The 18,069-nt window shown below is 38.1% G+C and overlaps 1 protein-coding gene across 2 annotated transcripts in view; it reads left to right on the top strand.

Annotated features, from left to right (window-relative positions):
• Positions 1–18,069, top strand: part of MTMR7 (myotubularin related protein 7) — a 112,773-nt gene that overhangs the window by 41,956 nt on the left and 52,748 nt on the right. For both annotated transcript variants that reach the window (XM_050801818.1, XM_050801819.1), the window contains exons 3-4: positions 158–320; positions 9,085–9,242. In XM_050801818.1, the coding sequence (XP_050657775.1) occupies positions 158–320; positions 9,085–9,242 (321 nt within the window). The remainder of the gene's footprint in view (positions 1–157; positions 321–9,084; positions 9,243–18,069) is intronic.

Here is an 18,069-nt window from a genome sequence, read left to right on the forward strand (position 1 = left end):
GGAACATCTCAGTACTTGTCATCTGAATGCAAGGGTTGAGCTAGCTAGAGGTTGGGGAGTGCGTCTTGTCATTGTTTGAGCCACAACGAAATGTTAGTCCTTGTCATATTCATTAGTTATTTGTGCTTAGCTTATGCAAATTAACATTTGGTTCTAGATTCTTCACAGTCAGATTTCCACCATTGAGAAACAGGCAACGACTGCTACCGGATGCCCTCTGCTGATTCGCTGCAAGAACTTTCAGATAATACAGCTCATCATACCTCAGGAAAGAGATTGCCACGACGTGTACATCTCCCTGATACGCCTTGCAAGGCCAGGTAGGGTAGAGGAACTCGGCGTTTAATACGGAACCTCTCTTAAAAATTCGCAAATCCCATTCAAGAATTTGTTTGGTGCTTAGGAATGATAGGGGTTTAGGGATTGTGTCAGTCTGGTTCTCAGATGAGGACAAGCCTGAATAATCATCTGATACAGAGTTGCTTGTTTTTTAGAGTCTCCCTGGAGTTATTTACTATGTGGGTCTCTTTCATGAATCTTAGTATTCGCTTAATCTTGGTGGGGGTTATAGGATGTTTTCCTTTTGGGGTGAAATTGCGTTTAAGTTATACCCTTGTGTTGTGGTACTCAAGCCACCTTGAATGGGGCCAGTGACAGAACTGACCAGTTGTTTTGTGTGGGAAATGTTATTAGACAGTTCTAGTGCAGTTTTCTCCCTCTTGAGGCTTTTAAGGCTTAGTCTCCATTGCTTTTTTGTTTCTTGGGGTTTGTTTGTTTTTTTTTTCCAGACACTATTGCTCCATTGCCCAGACTGGAGTGCAGTGGCACGATCTCAGCCCACTGCAACCTCTGCCTGCCGGGTTCAAGCGATTCTCATGCCTCAGCCTCCCAAGTGGCTGGACTACAGGTGCCCGCCACCACACCCTGCTAATTTTAGTATTTTTAGTAGAGATGGGATTTTGCCATGTTGGCCAGGCTGGTCTTGAACTCGTGGCCTCAAGTGATCCACCTGCCTCAGCCTCAAGTGCTGGGATTACAGGCATGAACTACCATGCCTGCCCCTCCATTGCTTTTTGATAATAATTTATTTTTTCCAAGGTTGGTACAACTAGACTAGCATCAGTGCCTATTCAGAGTGTGGATCTGCTGATTCTCCTGAAAAAAGAAAAACAAGACTTGATGTAGTAGAAGAACATTTGGATTTGAAAAATATGTTCTCGCCATTGCTATCTTGTTCTAGCCATCATCTTGGGCTCTTCAGATTTATAGCTTACTGTTCGCTTCAAAAGAAGTGTTTCTTGCCTCTCTGTGTGGCTTGTGTGAGTTGTGGTGTTGTTTTCCTTAAAAGAAATATACTCTAAGTTTCTTGGAAGAATACACTGAAAAGAGATCATTTATATAACAGTTGTGTTACACAGAAGTAGTTAATAAAGGAAATAAGATATGTGCTGATAACTGCTTTGCCAAATATGTTTTGATTCAGGACAAGAAGTTCAATTATAAACTTTTCAAGGCATTTGGTTGGATCATGATTTGTCCATATTCTTTGTAGGTAGCTAAGAGCTAAAGTTACTGAATGGAAATGATGCCAGGGAGCTGTCAAAATCTGGTAATTTTTACTTTACACTGTTTCCCTCTAAAGGCAGTTGGTTGAGGCTTTTTCATCCAAGTGCACTACAGGAATGGCAGAGTAAGCCAGAAAAGCAGTTGAACTTTTTGGAGGGTGCACTAAAATTGGAACAGAAGTTCTGGGAAGATGTACACTAGGTTGCACGCAGCAGAGGATGTGAGGAGAATTCTGTGCAACAGTTTCTGTGTCACTGATTAATGGAAGTACTGAGCGATAAATGTGCTCTGAGCAGATTAATGGGATTTAGGGATAGCCCGGCGAACCAGGAAAGGGCTGAGCAGCTGGAAGAGTGAATCACAGGGACCAGGAGGGTCACGGCCCAGAGGCAGCGAGTGCCAGGATTCTTGCTGTGAGGATCCCTGAGGGGGAAATTACTATGTTCCCCCATTTTCGAAAGGGATACTTTTTCCTTAAAAGATGAAGTTTTGGGAGTTAGGTGTTAGATGTAGCCAGAGATCTGACTGGCTACCTTTTCTAAAAGAAATCATAGTAATTCATTGAATCAAAGCCATCACCTAAGAGGAGTTAAAAAGAATCGCCAGCATTTTGAAACATGGGCATTAGAAACGCCAGTTTGCCTAAAATGTAGTGCTTTAGTAAGTGAGGGAAGGCAAAATAGAACACAAGCAGTTCACAGTGCCATGTTAAAGGCAATGCTAAAATTAGGGCATATTATAGGCTGTAACTTTGGAAGCAGGACTTTGACTCTAGAGGGAGATGGGGAAATGTGGAAGGGGTTTGACATGAAACAGTGGCCTTCAGCTGGGGAATGGGGTGGCCTTTCAGAACCATCTGAAGCTATTTTATAAAATACACCCTCCACTGCCTCTAAGGATATGAGAATAAGGGTGTATGTGTGTGGTTGGTGAGGGAGGTGTACTTTGAATTCTAGTCATACAATGTAGCTCTGTCGATATTCTGGTTAGTCACCAACAAAGTTCACATATTTTCAGTTTCTTTATGGACACCCAGCTAACTGTAAGGTTCTATAGAGCAGGGGTCCCCGACCCCTGGGCCGCAGACAGGTACCAGTCTATGGCCGGTTAGGAAGTGGGCAGCACAGCACAGCAGGAGGTGAGTGGCGGGCATGCAAGCATGAGCTCCACCTCCTGTCAGATCAGCGGTGGCATTAGTTCTTTTAGGAGCATGAACTCTATTGTGAACCGTACATGCGAGGGATCTAGGTTGTGTGCTCCTAATGAGAATCTAATGCCTGATGATCTGAGGTGGAAGTTTCATCCTGAAACCATCCCCCCACCACACCCCCATCCACGGAAAAATTGTCTTCCACAAAACTGGTCCCTGGTACCAAAAAGGTTGTAGACTGCTGCTATAGAGGAGAAAACAGTTGTTTTTACATAAGAAGAAATGTTTGGGAATTCATTTAAGTCCAGGTTTCTGAAGGAGATATTTTCAAAGCTGCTGTTATTTAATATTAAAATCAAAAGTACTTTAAAAATAGAAAAAAAAAAAAAAAAAAAAAACCCTGAACCTTAGCATCAGCAGAATGCAAAGGGTGGGGAAGGGAAGAGAAAAGTTTCCAGTTGTTAGCAGAGGGACACAGAGGTGTGAGGTGTTTTAGAACCCGTGTAACTATTGAAAGCGAAATTGCTTCAGACATTCTGCTGAATTCAGGCAACTTAAAGTGAATGTCAAGATTCTCTCTTTACTGAGTTAGGATTTCTGGTATAAGGGTAAATCAAATTATTAAAAAAATTAGAGATTTTATTGGTTTGCTCTTTATGTGAATAAAGAGTGATAAGAATTTGGTCACGGACTATAGAAGATCTCAGGCAAAACATAACATGTCCAAATGCAGGAAGCTCTTTCATTCTTGGTAAAGAACTAACTTAGGTTAAAATAAGGGTGTGGCTCAAATGAGATCAGTTAACCTTGTAGATCGCATGTATTAATAAGGATCTCAGCTTTTCTGATGAAAAGACCCCTGTTTCTCAGGGGGCTTCAGCTTTTCCCATGTCCTCTCTCCTCTCTTCCCTCCAATTTGCCTCCTGCTGTTTATTTTTTGTATCAATTATCTTTCCTTCTTTAGTGTTTGTGGGCGCTTCAACACTTAAATAATCTCTTTTGTTTATTTTCCCCCTTTTCCTAAACTAGTATCTTTTTAGAATCTCACTCCTCAATTCTTTTGGATATTTTTTATTTTAAAAAAATCTCATGATTGAAGTAGTCTCATGTGCTTAATTGGTAACTTTTTATATTCCTTATCTAAGTCATTGATGTTTAAGCAATTTTTGCAGTGGTAATTTCTTTTTTATCAGAGTGTAGCACCTTTTTCCGCTGTTAGCTTTAACAGTCCTAATATTTAATTTCAACACTTGTTTGTTTACAATAGACAGATAAGGTGAGGCACCCTCATTTTTATTTTAAATATGCAAAATCCAATAATGGCTGTATTATCTTCTCACCCCACTCTAAATGGTTTTTCAACTACAGTTATTTTAAGTTGCCTGAATTCAGCATAATGTTTGATGCAATTTAGCTTTCAGTAGTTACTTTGGTTATTAAAAAAACGCTCACATCTCTGTGTCCTGATGACTATTGGTAAGTTTTCCCTTCCCTTTCCCACCCTTCACATTCTGCTGATGCTGATTCATGTTTGTTTTTTCTCTTCATTTTTAAAATACTTTTGATTTTAATGTTACATTATTTGTTGCTTCTCCCAGTTAGTCTATAATGAGAGGCAATTCCTCCATATATTTATCCTAAATATTCTGTTTTTATAACCTTTAACCCGGTACCTAGGGAACAAGCTAGGTTATTTTCCTTCCTTCCCTAATGTTTTGTTGTACCCACATCTCTCCCTTATTTTGGCAGAAGGAGCACCCTTTCCTTTATATGGGAGAGAAGGAGCAAAGGTTGTGTACGGACGCAGCCCCATTTATTCGCCTGGTGGTTCCAAGTTGGGAGTTTCCACCTGATGTCTTGCATTTTCTGTGGGAAGTAGGAAGTGGGGTTTTCTGAGAGTAAAGGAGCCAGGGACGGCAGTAGAGACTGAGCTGCACTGTAGTGCCACAGGCTTCCCTAGGTTAAGGGGAGCACAGTGAACACCGGTGCTAGAATAAAATCAGCAAAAACATGGATCTCTATGCTTGGATTGAGCTCTGCTTTCAACTGAAACACTGATTTGGTCTTCCTAGAAACAGCCAAAATGTTACTCATCCTTAATTTCGTGTAGTGTTTTAGAAATTACCATTTTGCTTTCTGGGTAGAGAAACATTAAAGCTGGACTCCTGTTTCATTAGTTATAGGATTTAAGTAGATAATATACGATACTGTAAATACCAAGATTTCCACATTAACTTTTTCTGAATTTTTTAAAAAATTAAACATGCACATTCAGTTTACTCCCACAATCCAAAGGCATTTTGAGTATTTGCTTCTTATTGGAGGAGCTCTTGTGTAATGGGGCCCCTTAGGGTGAGGCCTTCGGTGCACTTCCTGCTGAAAGCTGCTGGTCACTAATAGCAAAAGATGTTTTATGTTGGGTCTGTTGGCTCAGACTGTGATGGGAAAAGCCAGTGGAACTTTTAACATGCCTGTTTTAAGAGTGGGTAGAAAATCAGCTGAGGGATATGACCTTCCTAGAGTAGGCAAATACTTTCTCTCTGTTCAGATTCTGTAAATATTAAAGATTTGTCTAAAATATAAAAAACTTCTGCATAACAAAGGAAATGGGAGAAAATATTTGGAAGCCATATACCTGATAAGGGATTAATACCCAAAATACATCAGGAACTCCGACAACTCTATAGGAAAAAAAAAAAAAAAACAAGTACTCTGATTAAGAAAAGGACAAGGGACCTCAAGAGAGTACACAAAAGAAGACGTAGATAGCTAACAGATACATGAGCAAATGCTCAACCTCAATAATCGTTAGGAAGATGCAAATTAAAACCACGGTGAGATATCGCCTCGCAACTGTTAGAATGGTCTTTACCAAAAAGATGGAAGATAACACGCTTTGGCAAGGGCGCGGAGGAAAGAGAATGCTTGTGCACTGTTGGTGGGAATGTAAATTAGTACAGAAAACAGATGGAGGTTCCACAAAAAATAAAAAATAGAATTATATGATTCAATAATCCCACTTCTGAGTGCTTACTGGAAAGATTGAAATCTATAAGTCAAAGAAACATCTGCTCTCACGTGTTTTCACATGTTCATTGCAGCACTATTCGCAGTAGCCAAGTTGTGGAATCCACTTAAGTATCCGTCATTGGATGAAGAGATAAAGAAAACATGGGATATACAAATAATGGAATGCTATTCAGCCTTAAAAAGCAAGACATTTTGTTATTTGTGACAACATGGATGGAATTAGAGAGCATTATGCTGAGTGAAAAAAGCCCAACATAACAAATACCACATGTTCTCACTTACATGTGGGATCTATGACAGTTAAACTCCCAGACGCAGAGAGTAGAATGGTGGTTACCAGAGGCTGGGGGTGGGGGAAATGGGGAGATGATGGTCAAAGGGTGCAAAAGCCCCAGGAAGGAGGAATAAGTCTTATTATTTTGAGATCTGTTGCACAGTGTGTTGAGTATAGGTAATAGTTCAGAAGTGTAAATTTCAAAACGCTGAGAGTAAATTTCAGATGTTCTCGTTACAAAAAATGTGAAACACTTGAGGCAATGTATATGTTAATTAGCTTGAGTTAATCATTCTACATTGTAGTCAAAAATCATACCATTACTTTTTACCCCAGAAACATACACAACTATCATTTGTCAATGTATTATGTAAAAGTCTGTAAGCAAAAAAATAAAGATTCTCAAGTCCTAGTTTTTTTTTTTTTTTTAAACTTACCTCCCAGCTAATTGCTGAACATTCTGCTATGTATTTGGCAAAAGTAGAGAGTGAAAGGAACAGAAAATTATGGCATGGGAACAATTCAGTAAAATTTTCATCTGTGCTAGTGGCCCTTTTTGATTTCTTAGAGTAGGCACAGTCTGCAGGCTGCTTCTGGGCTTGCCTGTGGGTAAGAAGCTCACATGACTCAGTGTTGACTGACAAAAATGGGCTTTTCCTGGCCCTCATGTAGAATTTTCCTTAAATTGGGCATGAGGATTGGTTGATCACCCTTTTCCTTAAAAAAGAGAAAATTTCATAATTTCAGTGTCAACCCATCCTGTTGTCTCCTAGTTCAAGAGTGATCTGCTTAATGTCTGTTATAAATTATTCTTGCTGTAATTTATGGATAATTTCATTGCCTCTTCCCAGTGGAAGCAGGTATCAGCCCACACACAGAACACTGTCATAGTCACAGGATGTTTTTCTTCTTCTGCCTTTAAAGCTATTTGTAAATATTTAACAAAGAGATCTTAACTGCCATTATTACCCCGTATTCAGTAGGGCTTCTTTGACTGAGGGAACTGAGGCTTTCTCAAGAGACTCTTCTGGCATCCTAAACAACTAGCATTTGTGGTTAACATTATGGTAGCAGAAGCCTGAGTCATGAAAATGGTACTTAGAGATGGAAAAGACATGTCAGTGTCGAGCCAGCTGTTCCCAGAACAGGATCTGAAGTTTCACATGCTGTCTGCAACATAGCTACGATGATAAGAAATTGATCTGACAGAAAGCATCTGCTCTGGTTTGTGTGTGAGCGTACCTGGATGCGCGTATTTTGTTAGTTGTCCAAATAGTCTGTATTCTAAGTTTTGAAGTTTAGAAACATGACATGGTGAAAGACTGAAATAGAACATAATTTATCTGACTGACATACCACAGTTGCTTCTTACAAGAAACATGAAGAAATCTGGTGCTTAAAATATGACCCTTATCTTTCCTCTTCCATGTGGATGAGTCATCTCAAAAGCAATCAAAACAAGTTTGAAACCTGAGTTTTCATGTCAGGCTGCCTGTGTGTTGCTGCAGCCTCTTGCTGGTGGTGAGATCCTATAATGGGCTGCACATACATGTGTTTAGGAAACTTACATTCTTCACACTGACTGCTATCAGTATGCTAAGGACATAGGAGGACGTAGGAAAGCTATGAGAAAGAAATGTATTGGAGAAAAAACAGGAAGATGAAGGGACAGGAACAAGGAAGGAAGAAGAAGAAGAGAGAAGGATCTGCCTTTGAGGAGGGTGTGTTACAATTAGGAGCAGGCCTTCCGCAGCCAGATGTCTCATTTCAACCTGGACTTCCCAGTTACTAGCTGTGTGACTCTGAGTGAGGGAATGTGCCTCTCGTTTGCCTCAGATTTCTCGTAGGTAAAATGAGGACCATCAGTATTGCCTGCTAACTGGATTAATGCCCTTAATTGCAGCAGAATCTGGAACAAAACAAGGTCTGAGTATCAGCTATCCTTTATTATCATTAGAAATGCTTAGATCTGCACTGTCCAAGATGGTAGCCACTGGCCACAGATAGCTGTTCAGCGCTACTCCAAACTGAGATAGGCGGTTAAGTGTGAAATACACATGAAATTTCAAAGACAGTACAAAACAAAATGTATCAAATATTAATAAGTTTTATATCATGCAGATGTTAAAGTGATAATGATTTGGGGTATATTGGGTTGAATAAAATAGATGGTTAAATTAATTTAACTCTTTTTTAATGTGGCTACAAGGACATTTAAAATGATATAGATAGTTCACATTATGTTTCTGTTGGATAGCGCTGGTCTCTACACTTCCCTTAAATGGCAAGACCGGAGCAAGAAAATCAAATCCTAGATTTTACTGGCGAAAGGGAAACAGTGGGGCTATTGGGCTTCACAAGCATCAAAGGCAATCTATAAAGACAGAGATAACATGGCATGATTGAAAGAAGCCGCATCATGATGTGGCCTTCAATTCACATCCTGTGAGCACAGCGCTGTGCACTATGAATTGTTTTTTTTTTAATGACTCCTATGCAAATGAGCAGCACAATTATGATATTTATGTAGTTGTTTAAAGTTCAGATGTTTCTGATGCAAATGTTTAATATATTCCAGAGTTTTTTCAACTTTGTTATTTTTTCTTTTTTAACACTGTGAGCATGAAAATGTGCGGTTGGCCTGGGCCCGGGCCTGCCTCTGAGAGGCCACCCCAAATCCAAGCTTGATAGGCGTTACAAAAATAGAATCTTGATGCCTAATAAATGCATGTGTTCTGAATTTTTATGTTCCATATTTTGTGTGGTCTGGAAAATATATTTGCTTTTAAAGCAACAACAACAGCAAAAGCACAAAACGGTGATGTCCCTGTGTTCTAAAAGGAAAGAAGGTACTGCCGAGTTCACATACCCCAAGGTCATCTCGTCATTGCTGGGAGGAGGTGGGGGGCCCTGTCCACTGCACACAGGTTGCTCCGAGGAGTGTGCTGGAGGTGGGGGTTGGGATGGCCTCTCAGGGCACTCCAGATGGGACAGAATGTTTTCGGGGAGATTTGCTCTGGTTTTGACTAAGCTTGATTTAACTTCATCCTCCCTTTTCTTGCAGTGAAATATGAGGAATTATACTGCTTTTCATTCAACCCCATGCTGGATAAAGAAGAAAGAGAGCAAGGCTGGGTGCTGATTGATCTTAGTGAAGAATACAAGCGGATGGGCCTCCCTAATCATCACTGGCAGCTCAGCGATGTGAATAGAGACTACAGAGTGAGTGTGTGAAACCCAAACGCTGAAGGCACATGAAATTAGGATTTCAGCTAGCTTAGCATACCTTTATTTTTATCTCCTTTAGGTTTTAGAGCTCTTTGTAGATATCCATGTGCGGATTTCCAGGTGTCTCTTGGTTAGTGCCAGCTGTATGTCCAACCTGGACCTAGAATTAAAACGTTTGAACCAGAGAAGCATAGAGATCACCCCTTCTAGACCCTTCATCTCATGGTTGCAGAACTTGAAACCCAGAGAGGCCAGGGGGCAGCCCTTGTGGACAGGCAGTTGGTGGGAGAGCTGGCCAGGATCTCATTCTCCCATCAGGTCTTTTTATAGTGTAGTGAGTGATTAGTGGGCAAGTCAGGGAGACTCTGATGGCAGTTTGGCACCAGCTCCTCTGGGTGCTCACTGAACCCTTGCTTGGTACACAAGGTCAGCAAGAGGCTTCCCTAGAGCAATATGGCTAGACTCACAGGAAGGAATACAGAGAGGCAGGGAAGCTACAGTGGCAGAATTAATCCTCCTTAATGACAGGCTTACAGATCAGGGGTGGTTTCACTATTAATAAAATTTTAAGATATTTAAGTAACAAAAGTATTGTGAGAACATCCTAGAGAGTTTCCAAAAGGCAAAAAACAAAAAACAAAAAAACAAAAAAAAAACCCACCATCCCATTTTCACAACATTCTTATGTTTTAAAATTTCCTTCAGTTGTTTTCTCTTCTGTATAGTTTGATAACTTTTTTCTTATGTAAGTAATGCATATTCATTTATTAAAAATTGGAAAACATAGAGCAAAAGGATATTAAATCACCTAAAACTGCCATCATTCAGAGATAGCCACTGTTATTATATCTGGCCAATAGGCTTCTGGGATTTTAATGTATATATACATTTTTTATGTATGCACACACAAACCTGCTTAAACATACATAACAAAAATGGAATCATTACATGTGCCTTATATTCTGCTTTTCTTCACATACATATTGCGACATTTTTCTGTCAGTAATTATATTTTATAATATATTTAAAACACTGCATAGTATTATCTAAATATGGCTGTATCAACTAATATCTACCTGCACTCTAATTTTTAGACATTTAGATTGTCATTACTTATTACTATTTTAAATAATGGAGAACATCCTGGTAACTATACCTTTGCCCATATTTTAATTTTTTAAAAGATAGAATTTTAATATAATTTTTATGTCAAAACACCTACACAAAGTTTTGTACCTGTTGTCAAAAATAATTGTGGAAAGGTTGCACCAATTTCTATACATTCTCAGTTGTGAATGCTTGATTCCTTATACCCTCACCAGCAAAGAGTTAAAGTTTTTAAGAATCTTTTGATACCTTGATGGTGGGATGAGTGATTTCTTATTTTAATTTAATCTTTGTATCTTGATTTCTTGAGTTGTAGCTTTTTATATATTGATTGACAATTTGTATTTTATGTCCTGATAAATGACCATTTCCAGTTGCATATTTTGAATTCTGATTATTTTCTTGACCTTGTTACAGGGATTTTCTTGCGGTTCTTTTTTTGTTGGTTTGTTTGTTTGTTTTTTTAAAGAAACAGGGTTTCACTCTGTTACCCAGGCTAGAGTACCGTACGGTATAGCTCACTGCAGTCTCAAACTCCGGATCCCAAGCAGTCCTCCTGAGTAGCTAAGATTACAGGCATCTGCTGCCATAATTGCTTACTTTTTCAAAATTTTTATAGGAACAAGTTCTCCCTATGTTGCCCAGGCTGGTCTCGAATTCCTGGGCTCAAGCAATCCTTCTGCCTTGGCCTCCCAAAGTGCTATAATTATAAGTGTGAGTCATTATGCCCGGTCTCATGAGGATTTGCTACATTGCTATATGGTACTTATAACAGTCAATGAAATGATTGTACAGTAGTCCATCAAATGAATGTACTGTAAGGTACTAAAGTATTTCTTTATTAATACGCATTTAGGCCAGGCATGGTGACTCATGCCTGTAATCCCAACAATTTGTGAAGCCACGGTGAGAGGATTGCTTGAGCCCAGGAGTTTGAGACCAGCCTGGACAACATAGGGAGAACCTCATTCCCACCAAAACATTTAAAAAAATTAGCTAGGCATGGAGGTGTGCACCTGTAGTCCCAGCTACCTGGGAGGCCGAGGCTGGAGGATTGCCTGAGCCTGGGAGGTTGAGGCAGCAGTGAGCCATGATTGCGCCATGCACTCTAGCTTGGGCGACAAAATACTTTGTCTCAAATTTTTAAAAAAGGGCATTTAGATTATTACTTAGACTTTTTTTTTTTTGCCATATGAATAATTCTTGATGTAATATCTTTATGCGTATAATTTCCCCCAATTTTAAATTATTTTATAAGAAAAATCTTTCCAGAATCTACCAAAAGGCATAAAGGGCCTAAATTGCTTTAAAAAATTTCAGGCAGGTGGGACATTGATGTTTTAGTTTTTGATCAGTATTTGTTAGTTTCTAGTGCCTTATATTGCATTCAGAACACATGGCGTATGGAATTCATATTTGGGGAATGTTTTGAAGACTTATATCTTCATAAAACACAGTATTCTATTAATTTTTAATAAATATTTTGAGTCTGGAGAAAATGTGTATTCTCTATTTAGGCGTGAAATTTTCCTTTTATCTAAATTGAATTTCTTATTATTTTGGTCCCTTTGCTCAGTTGATTTCTGATAGAGGTATGTGAAAAAATTCCTGTTATGATTGTGATTGGACATTTTCTCCTTAAGTTCTAACATGTTTGCATTATATATTTTAAAGTTACATGGTTTAGTACGTAATGATTAAGGACATCTTAGTGTGTTCTTTATGTCAATTTCACATATCCCCTTTTCCTGTGAATTATTTAAACTTTTAATTCTATTTTTTTTTTTTTTTTTTGAGACGGAGTCTCGCTCTGTCGCCCAGGCTGGAGTGCAGTGGCGCAATCTCAGCTCACTGCAAGCTCCTCCTCCCAGGTTCATGCCATTCTCCTGCCTCAGCCTCCCCAGTAGCTGGGACTACAGGCGCCCACCGCCATGCCTGGCTAATTTTTTGTATTTTTAGTAGAAACGGGGTTTCACCATGTTAGCCAGGATGATCTTGATCTCCTGACCTCGTGATCCATCTGCCTCGGCCTCCCAAAGTGCTAGGATTACAGGCGTGAGCCACCGTGCTGGCATTTAATTCTATTTTATATGATTATATTTCCACTGTTTCTTTCTCTTTGTCAGAATTTGCTTGGTGGAGCTTTGTTTAACCCCTTCTTTTTAACCTTCCTATGTAAATGTTTTATCTTTTTAAGCTGAGTTTGGTTAGATTGTTTTTTACTCAACCTGAAAATCTTTTTTTGTGGTGAAATATTATCTGTGATATTGTTCTAGATATCATGTATTGTGTGTTCTGTCAATTATGCTTTTTCCTTTTTCATGTCTATCACTGGATGGTTTTTCCCTGTATTTGCTTATAATTATTTCAGAAGTGTATATCATATTGCTTTTCCTCCACTGTGTATCTTTCATTTAGAAAAAAAGTTACTTAAATCATCCCACAAAGTAGAGAAGGAAAAAAAGAAAAAAAGTTATTTATTATGGCACACTTATGACACACACAGGACTTTGAAGAATAATGGAATGAATGCTTGGGACCTGTGTGCTGTATAAGAATGAACATTGCCAGTGCTAGTTAATTTCCCAGATGTTCCTTCCAAATTGTCTCTCGCTCCAGCATCAATGTCTGCAATTTGGCATTGCCATTCCCTTGCCTTTATTATAGCATTTCTACATTTCTAAATATAGAAAGTTCTCACTTAATGTCAGCAGGTTCTTGGAAACCATGACTTTGAGTGAAACGATGTACAGCAGATCCTCAAATAACATCATTTTGCTCGACATCATTTTGTGATATCTATGAGGGAAAAAAGGTGTTGTTTTATGTTCCTTTGCTTAAAGTTGCAATTGCCAACAGCCTGTGAGCATTGTTGAGCAAGGACTTACTGTAGTAGTATGTGGTATTGTTTTGCATGTTTTTATACTGTCTGTACTTGGTCTGCATATGCTGTATAGAGTTCTCTGAAACTTGGCTTTTCACTCAACATGGTAACATTTGTATTTGTGATCCATTTCATTTGACAAATATGTACATAGTTACTACATGCCAGGTGCTGTTCTAAAAACTTGATAAATATTAGCAAATATTAATTCTATGAATAGTATTATTATTATTTCTACTTTACAAATGGAGAAAGTATGACAGAGAGATTAAGTAATTGCCTAAAGCACAGAGAGATTAATAACTGTTGATACCAACAGCTCAGATTCCTTCGTTCTTCACTAGTGGGTTGTATTCCATTTCACAAATATACCATAGTTTTAAAAATTACTCATCCTTCCCTCTTTCTTTTTTTCTTTTATTTGGTGTATTTTGTTGTCATGAATAAAGCTGTTAAGTGGCTGTATATGTCTTGTACTATATTGTGTTTCTACTTAGGAGTAGAGTTTATGAGGTAAAGAGTATATAGATTTGAATTTTACTAGATTCTGGAAAATTCTTTTCTAAAGTGTTTGCATGGACATATTGACCTGCTTGCAAGATATGAGTTCTCGTTACTCCACAGACTCCCCAGCAGTTGGTAGTGATGTGATATGCGCTGGTACTCTTCTTTGTTGACCCCACATTGCACTTCTGAGTATTTACTCTATGGATTTAATAGCATACACACACACTGATACCCAAGGTTATTTTATTTTATTTTGTTTAGTTTTTTTTAGTTTTATTGAGACAGGGCCTCACTCTGTTGCCCAAGCTAGAGTACAGTGGGGCGATCTCAGCTCACTGTAACCTCTGCCTCCTGGGTTCAAGCAGTTTTCCTCCCAAGTAGCTGGGATTACAGACACCCACCACCACAACCGGCTAATGTTTGTATTATTATTATTATTTGTAGAGATGGGGTTTCACCATGTTGGCCAGGTTGGTCTTGAACTCCTGACCTTAAGTGATCTGCCTGCCTCTGCCTCCCAAAATGTTGGGATTACAGGCGAGCCACCATGCCTGGCCCCCAAGGTTATTTTTTTGAAGCATTGTTTGTAATAGCAAATATTAGAAGAAACCCAAATATCTTGAATGGGAATCAGCTAAATAATTTTTGCTCTATCCATGTGATTAAGTTAGTGTATAACCATTAAAGGAAATGTGGAAGATTCCTATGTGCTGATAAAGACTGCTAAAATACATTGCTAGGTTAGAAAAAGCAAGGCACAATATGGTGAATATAGTATAATACCTTTTGGCTTAACAAAGGAGGGAGAATAATAACACGTTTGCCCAAAAGTGATAACCTAGACTGGTGTTGGTAATGGAGTGGATAGGACACTAGGATGAAAGTGGGATTTCTTCTTCTTCAGCGCCACTGGATGCGATTTGGCATTGTTGTTCCTTTGCTTTTATTTATAGCATTTTATGCACCTTTTTGTATTGTTTCATTTATATAACCATGTGGATTTATTAACTGATCTTAACTTTGAGCCAAACTGATTTGTATGAATTGGATCTTAATGTGGTTTTTGCACTGACCTGATTAGCTAGGGAGGTTGAGCTTGTGTTTCTTGGCCATTCATGTTGACTCTTCTGTGAATTATCTACTCACATTTTTGCTTTTTTTTTTCTATAAGATTATTTGTCTTTTTCTTGTTGATTTGTAGTTCTTTCTATAATGTAGTCAATAATTTGTTATAATTTATAGCTCTTGCAGATATCATCTCTCAGGAGATTCTGATACACCGTTCCAGTGTCTTCAGAAGTTTTGAGTTGTCAGTCTTTCTTACTATGTTTTGTTTTTTAGCATACTGTTTTTTGTTTTTTTTTTTTTAATCCTGGTCTGTTTGCTAAACTTTGTCCCAATTCGACACTGTATAAATCCTACAATTACATTTTTACCAATTGTGATTATTATGGCTTTATAATCTTGATATCTTGAAAGTCAGTTCCTTTGACATAATTCCTCAGGATATCTTGAATTTATAGATTATTTGGGCCAGAATGGACACTTTCATGATGCTGAATCTTCTTCATAATTACACTTAAATTTAACAACCATAGCGTTAATCATTATAAAGTATCGGGCTCATGTAATCAGACTAATTTGTTCGCATACTAAAGCTAACTTTTGCAGTGAATTTTTAGCCTTGAAATGAAAGAAAGGAAAATCCAAGTTGAGTAAAGAAAATTGGATACCCTTTTTGTTAATATGACACATCCTTGGGCAAGGAAGAAAATGAGGCTGAACCACATCTTGTGGAATAACGTCTCCTTGGAAATACAGCTTCTTCCTATTTTTGATGAGATTTCCTTGTAGAATTAGGGCATAAACATGACTCATATTCAGTCACTGAAGTCCTACATTGCACAGACTGCAAAACATGAGTTACTCAGCTTTTCTTTTCGGAAGCAACACACAGCAAAACAAAACTAACAAGGAACAAACTGTTTTGAAGCAGAAAAGGTAAAATCCTGCGGGATTTTCTGATTTTGCAAATGTCACTGAAATGGGGGGAAGATGATGTACCCTGATTTGTCACTAACTTAGCAAGAGAATAGAAGTTGTCTTATTTCAGAAAATTTTTGACTGATAATCCGTGGAGAGAGAGATATCCAAATCCATTCCTTTTGCTTTTGACCTCATGGCTGAGAAAATGTTTACTTTTTCCTCCCTTATTTTACAAGTTATCTTATTTCTTCTCACAAATCCTTTGAGGTTGGTGGGTCAAGAAGTGTCATTTGGTGGAAAAGAAATCATTGCCCACGGTGGAAATCGCAGCAGACGCAGAATACAAAACTTAGATTCTAGAACCAATTCTGCTGTTTTCTTTAAGTGTGGCCTTGGGCAGGCTAATTATTATTATTATCTGTATCATCTTACTACCATCGCTATTTATCAGACACTTTCTTATGGTAGTCTAAGTCTCTAAGCTCAGATTTCTTTTTATACCTAACCCTTGTGAAATGATCTTTATTTAAATAAAGTAATTGGTATTCATTGCTAGGTTAAAGTTTTAATCTAACTATCTTGGAATAAAATATAAAATACAACCCAAACCAGTGATTTTATTAAAGCTCATTTATTTCAGTTATCCACAGCTGTATTTTATGTATCGTGCATTATTTTGTTTTGTTCACATATACGTCATTTTATCCTGTTCATAACCTCCTCCTCCTCCCTGTTCATCATAAATTCCTTGAAATAAATTTTAGCACTGAAATGTTTAAGAAGATTGTCTGTGTAGATATCTTTCAGTTTCTAACAACTCTTACCCCAAAGCTCTCAGTCGAGTGATTGGTCCTTGGAGGTCTGAGTGAAACTTTTGGATTGCATCTTAGATGGCTAGTAGCCTGCAATGATACTGGAAGATTCTATCCAGGTTAACAAAGATCAGCTGTCCTGGGCGTGTGAAATCTTCAAGGCCAAAAACTCTTATTCATTTCTGCCCTTGCAACTAAGAGTAATGCCTGGCATATAGTAAGTACTCAGTAAAAGCTTGTCGAATAAGTGAAAGAATTACCAAAAGATTCCTCTTGCCAGGACAGTACCAAGGGATGTGGGCACTCCAGGAAGGTCAATTAATTTAGTGGAGCACAAAGAAAATTGGTTTGCTTATTCATTTTAAAAAATGGTAAAATGATTAAGTTACTAATCCACTTTCATTAACTAAGGCAGAGTCCATGTGAAGAAAATTCAGGAGAAAAACATTTTCCATTCCTCTGAACTTCTCATTTTCTCTCCGAATTTTGTCAGGTGGTTTTCCAAACCAGACAAAATCTTGAGAGGCATACTGAGGTGTTTGAAAATTAGTGACATATGTTGCATCATTGTGTGCATTATTTATTGTCAGAATTTTGACTACAACTCTGTGAGCTTGTTGCAAAAATGACAGCAGGCAATGTTAAGATTGTTTTACTTTTTTCATTGTGATTAAAAAATGCATAACATAAAATTTGCCATCTTAGTCATTTTTAAGGTATAGTTTAGGAGTGGTAAGTATATTGACATTGTTGTACTATAGATCTCTGGAACTTTTCATCTCCAGAACTGAAACTCTGTACCCATTAAACAACTCCCCATTCCCACCTCCCATAGCCCCTGGCAACCATCATTCTACTTCTTGTTTCTATGAATTTGACTACTTTAGATTCCTCTGTAAGTGAAGTCATACAGTATTTTCTCTTTGTGACAGGCTTATGTCACTTAATATCCTCAAGGTTCATCTGTGTTAATGCACGTAATAGGATTTCCTTCCTTTTTAGGGCTGAAGAGTATTTCATTGTATTGACATACCACATTTTGCTTATCCATTCATCATTTGATGGACATTTGGGTTGCTTCCACCTCTTGGCTCTGAATAATGCTCTGTGAACATGGTTGTGCAAATATTTCCTTGAGATTCTGCTTTCAAGTCTTTTGGACATACATCCAGAAGTGGGATTGCTGGATCATGTAGGAATTGTATTTTTCAATTTCTGAAGAGCCTCCGTACTGTTTTCCATAGTGGCTGCATAATTTTACATCCCCACCCGCAGTGCACTAGGGTTTCATTTTATCTGCATGCTCACCAATACTTGTGTTATTATGTTTTCATTCTTTCATTTTTTAATAGTGGCCATCCTAACAACTGTGAGTTAATATCTCGTTGTGGTTTTGATTTTGATTTCCCTAAGATAAGCAATTTACTAATAGTTTCTCCCATTCTATAGGTTGCTTTTTCACTTTTGGTTGTGTCCTTTGATGTATAAAAGTATTTAAGTTTGATATAGTTCCATTTGTCTAGTA

The sequence above is a fragment of the Macaca thibetana genome, chromosome 8 (assembly GCF_024542745.1).
Source record: "Macaca thibetana thibetana isolate TM-01 chromosome 8, ASM2454274v1, whole genome shotgun sequence".
In the NCBI taxonomy this organism is placed as follows: domain Eukaryota; kingdom Metazoa; phylum Chordata; class Mammalia; order Primates; family Cercopithecidae; genus Macaca; species Macaca thibetana.